At 57.1% G+C, this 4,420-nt stretch overlaps 1 protein-coding gene across 2 annotated transcripts; it reads right to left on the bottom strand.

Moving 5' to 3' along the window:
• Positions 217-4,114, bottom strand: ALDOC (aldolase, fructose-bisphosphate C). Of its 2 annotated transcripts, none has more exon segments than NM_001243928.1 (9): positions 217-717; positions 853-1,052; positions 1,189-1,363; positions 1,567-1,650; positions 1,786-1,946; positions 2,040-2,094; positions 2,206-2,417; positions 2,504-2,625; positions 3,993-4,114. In NM_001243928.1, coding segments are annotated over 8 exon segments (1,095 nt in total). In that variant the 5' UTR covers positions 2,616-2,625; positions 3,993-4,114; the 3' UTR covers positions 217-621.

Here is a 4,420-nt window from a genome sequence, read left to right on the forward strand (position 1 = left end):
GTTCTAAAAGCCTTGCAGCCCTCCATCCTGCCCTGGTCCAGCCCTGGACATCAAGAGGCAAGAGTCTGAGCTGGGAAGAGTGACTGGGTGAGCCCAGTAAAACTCAAAACCCACCATCTCCACCTCCACGGTCAGAGGGGGCTCAGAGACAGAGTTGGTGGAGATCAGAAACTGGGAGGTTGGGAACTGGATGTGTAAAACAGACAGACAAAGTAGCATGTTTTGCTACCATTTATTTGCTATATGGTATGTAGCCAAAGCATGAGTAAGCTCTGGTGTCCTACCCTCTGATCCCAGGAGAGGGGGTGGGCAAGGAGAGCCCAAGGATAAGCAACCCCACGGTGGGGAAATTGTCGGGGCTGGCAGAGGTGGGGGGAGACCCAGGCATTCTGCTCTGACATCTAGCAAGTTCTCCTGCCCTCAGTCAAGGGGCTCCCTATCCTCCCATCCAATGGTCCCAGGTGCAGCAATGGGAGAGGGGAGAGGGGGAGAAAAAAAGGAAGATGACTCAGTGCTGGATGGAGGCATCTCTGCTCTGCATGGATACTTGGCCCTGGCCATAACTACAGGCAAGACCGGGAGCAGGTGGCCAGGCCCAGGGCTGTGGCGTGGAGTGGGTCCTCAGTAGGCGTGGTTAGCAATGTAGAGGGACTGTGCTGCCGCTCCACCATCTTCTCCACCGCCTTCATACTTGCCCTGGGCCGCAAGCCCATTCACCTGCAAAAGGAGGGGGGCGGTTAAGCAGGCTGACCCAGTCCAGAGGGGCCAAACCCCGCCCAGGCTATAGCGTCCAGGTCCCGCCCCCAGCCCCACTACACCCCACTTCCCCAACCACCGCCTCTAGCTCCCAACCTCGGCCCGCTTGATGAACTCCTCCGTGGCGGCCCCAGCGTTGTCCTGTTGCCCTCGCCACGCATTGAGTGCAGAGGCCTGCAGGGCACGCCCATAGGAGAAGGTGAGGGCCCAGGGCCGGGGAAGGGGACAACGGTTGATTGCATTGAGGTTGAGAGATGCCTCCTCTTCACTCTGACCCCCAGATAGGAAGGTCACTCCTAAGGTGGAGAAAAGAAGACAAACTGATTGGTCGCTCCTTTTTTTTTTTTGTCAGCGTAAGGAGACCCTAAAGGCCACAAGAAGAACCTGGAATGAATCTTAGGGAAAGGAACAGGTTTGGAAGCAGGCTGGTACCTGGGACAGCTGGGGGCACAGTGCGACGCAGGGCAGTGACAGTTGCCATGGCAATCTCCTCCGGGCTATACTTAATGGGACAGGCATGTCCAGGAGTCACCATGTTGGGCTTGAGCAAGGTCCCCTCCAGGTACACGTGATGGTCATTCAGGGCCTTGTACACCGCAGCCAGGACCTGCAGATCAGAGGTTTACTGAAGTCCTGGGCCCCTGCCACTTACTGTCTAGGGGTGGCCATGACTGTGAGGGTGGATATAGGTCAGACTCACAGGTATGTGCTGGGACCAAGTGAAAGAGTGCTTGAGGAAAGTGCCTGCATCTGAGCCAGGGACTGTCAGGCTGTCTCTGCGGTATAGGTCTGTGCCCGGCGTGGACTCACCTTCTCTGTAACATACTGGCAACGTTTGAGGTCATGGTCTCCATCAGGCAGGATTTCAGGTTCCACAATAGGCACAATCCCATTCTGCAGGTAAGAGCAGAGTAGTTTGGGAGGGGTGGTAGGTGGGATGGAAGAAAGCCATGTAACCGTCTCACCACCAGGCATAGAGCACCTATCTGACCCCCCCCCCCACATACACATACGCGCATGCACACACACCTGCTGGCAGATGCTGGCATAGCGGGCCAGCACGTTGGCATTCTCCAGAATGGCAAGTGCTGACGGTGTGCGCTCACTGATTTTCAGCACGCAGCGCCACTTGGCAAAGTCGGCACCATCCTTCTTGTACTGGGCACAGCGTTCTGAGAGCCCATCCAGTCCTGCAGGCAAAGTGCCAGCCTCACTACCCTGCTTCTCTGTGCCACCATCGACCACCCAGCAACCTGGTGTCCTGAAGCCCACCCATCCCGTACCTTGAGTGGTGGTTTCTCCATCAGTACCAGCCAGAGGCACTACACCCTTGTCCACCTGAAGGGGAAACAGAGGCACAGGGCTGAACGCAGGCAGGATTCCCCTTGCCGCCCCTCACACACACACCTCCTTCCATGCTCAGCCCCTATCCAGGGCCAGTGGCTGCACCTTGATGCCCACGACAATGCCTTTATCCTGGATGGTACGGACGAAGGGGACCCCATTATCATCTTTCTGGTAGAGGGTCTCATGGAAGAAGATGACACCTCCAATGCACTTCTTCACACGGTCATCGGCACTAAACAGGACCTGGCGGTATAACCGGCGGTTCTCCTCTGTGTTCTCCACCCCAATTTGGCTCAGCCGCTTGGCCATGCTGCCTGGGGGTAAACAAAGTAGGGTGACAAGGTCATCTGCAGGGCTCCCCAGCCACCTCTTCCCCACCTGACCATAGGCCTCCACCTACCTACAGATTCATCTGCGGCCAGAATGCCCTTGCCTGGGGCTACAATCCGGAGGGCAATGTCAGACAGCTCCTTCTTCTGCTCAGCAGAAAGGGCTGGGTAGGAGTGGGGCATGGTGACAGTTCTGCAGGATGGAGACAAGACATAAAAGCTACTACCTGGAGTTCCCATCATGGCGCAGTGGTTAATAAATCCGACTAGGAACCATGAGGTTGCAGGTTCGATCCCTGGCCTTGCACAGTGGGTTAAGGATCCAGCGTTGCTGTGAGCTGTGGTGTAGGTTGCAGACGCAGCTTGGATCTGGCGTTGCTGTAGCTCTGGCATAGGCCGGTGGCTACAGCTCCAATTAGACCCCTAGCCTGGGAACCTCCACATGCAGCGGGAGCGGCCCTAGAAAAGGCAAAAAAAAAAAAAAAAAAAAAAAAAAAGCTACTACCTACCACCACCTACTACCTCTTCTGCTTCCTCTCCTTTCCACATAGGCCAAATGGCCTTTTCCTTCCACGCCAGCAAGCAGGGGCTGGGAACAGAGCAGGAGTCCCTGGCATGGGTCCTGGGCATCAAAGTGGCACCGATCCCTCTGACAGCTAGGAGGCTCAGAGCCCCAGTTCCCACATCTCCTTTTGTCCCTGGTGGGCACCCTTCCCAGATGCACCCCCCCCAGGGGGATGGGGGAGGAGTAAGCAGCCCCAAAACTATAGGTCTTCTTATGAAACTACTGCCCAAATAAAGATGCCAATCCTTCCTTCACTGAATTTGGCCCTTCTTCAGGTAGGCATAAACCCTGGCCTTTCCAACTTGCCTCTTCTCATCCTCAGCAGGGCCTCGGGAAAGTGCACTTACTTCCCAGCCTTCAGAACGAGGCTAAAGTACCCATCACCCCTCTTCCCTCAGCTTCTGGAGGAAAAGGGTGGGGGCAGGGAGTAATAAGAGTGGCACAAAACAAAGCCAAGGGCTTCCATAACCTCTTCTCCACAGCCTGAATCTGACTGCCTAGGCAGTCAGGAGATGGGAGCAGAGGGTAACGGGTGAAAGGAATGAGGAGAGCCTGAGAAAAGGAGGGTGAGATGCAGGAGAAGCAGGGAGGAGACTTGTTAGGAGGTGATGGTGAGACAAGCTAACTAGTCAGGAGGAATGACCTAGGACCAGGCGAACAGAGAAGGCAGGAAAATTGGAGAAGAAACTCAGCCTAAGAGAGGGAGCAGGCTGAGACTAAAATGGTCTAGGAGGGAGAGGCTGACCCCAAGGAAAAATCCAGTAGGCAGAGGAAGACTAGGGATTGGAAAAGCTGCATAAGATTTAAGGGGAAGGGGTGCTGTTGGAGAGGCTGAGTCACGGGGCTTCGGGTGAACAGAAAGGAGAGAGGATGTAGGGAGAGAGCTGAGAAGGCATATCCAGGAGCCCCGGGGCGCAGGGCAAGGATGGCAGGGGGGAGAGTCGGGGAGAGGAAGCGAAGACGTTGAGCAGCTCTCGCTTCACCTCGGGCCTCACCTGTGCGCAGCGGCTTCGCTGCGGCAGCCACAGGAACAGCTCCCAGCAGGTCAGGTTCAGATCCGCAACAGCTGCGGCTCCAGCCCCGGCTCCTCTAAATGAGGCTGCGGATGCCGCAGAGCTACGTGACTCCCCCGGAGGGCGGGGCCGGCACCTCCCCGCCCTGGCCACGCCCCCTCCCAGGACTGGAGTCGGCGGCCAGGCCTCGCCCACAGAGGCGGGGCGACGAGGTGGAGTGACCGCGCTGCCAGGTTCTCCGAGCTTCTGGGGGACTGCCCCCCGCCCACTTGGCGGAGTCCTGCCGCTGGGACCCCAGGAGCAGGAAATGGCCTTGCCCTCCTTTCTGCCACAACCACGTTTACCGTGTTAAGGGCACTGCGCTGGATGTTGGGGACCAAGCCCGGTGTGGTGAAGGAGCGTCATGTAAA

This window comes from Sus scrofa, chromosome 12 (genome assembly GCF_000003025.6).
Source record: "Sus scrofa isolate TJ Tabasco breed Duroc chromosome 12, Sscrofa11.1, whole genome shotgun sequence".
In the NCBI taxonomy this organism is placed as follows: Eukaryota; Metazoa; Chordata; class Mammalia; order Artiodactyla; family Suidae; genus Sus; species Sus scrofa.

What these genes read in the sequence shown, in the direction of transcription:
- ALDOC (XM_005656989.3), bottom strand. Translation starts at nt 2,615, where the DNA reads ATGCCCCACTCCTACCCAGCCCTTTCTGCTGAGCAGAAGAAGGAGCTG. An exon ending in ATGCCAGCATCTGCCAGCAG is followed by an intron (nt 1,651 to 1,785) that starts GTGTGTGTGCAT and finishes TCTTACCTGCAG; the next exon opens with AATGGGATTGTGCCTATTGT. An exon ending in GCCAGTATGTTACAGAGAAG is followed by an intron (nt 1,364 to 1,566) that starts GTGAGTCCACGC and finishes TCTGATCTGCAG; the next exon opens with GTCCTGGCTGCGGTGTACAA.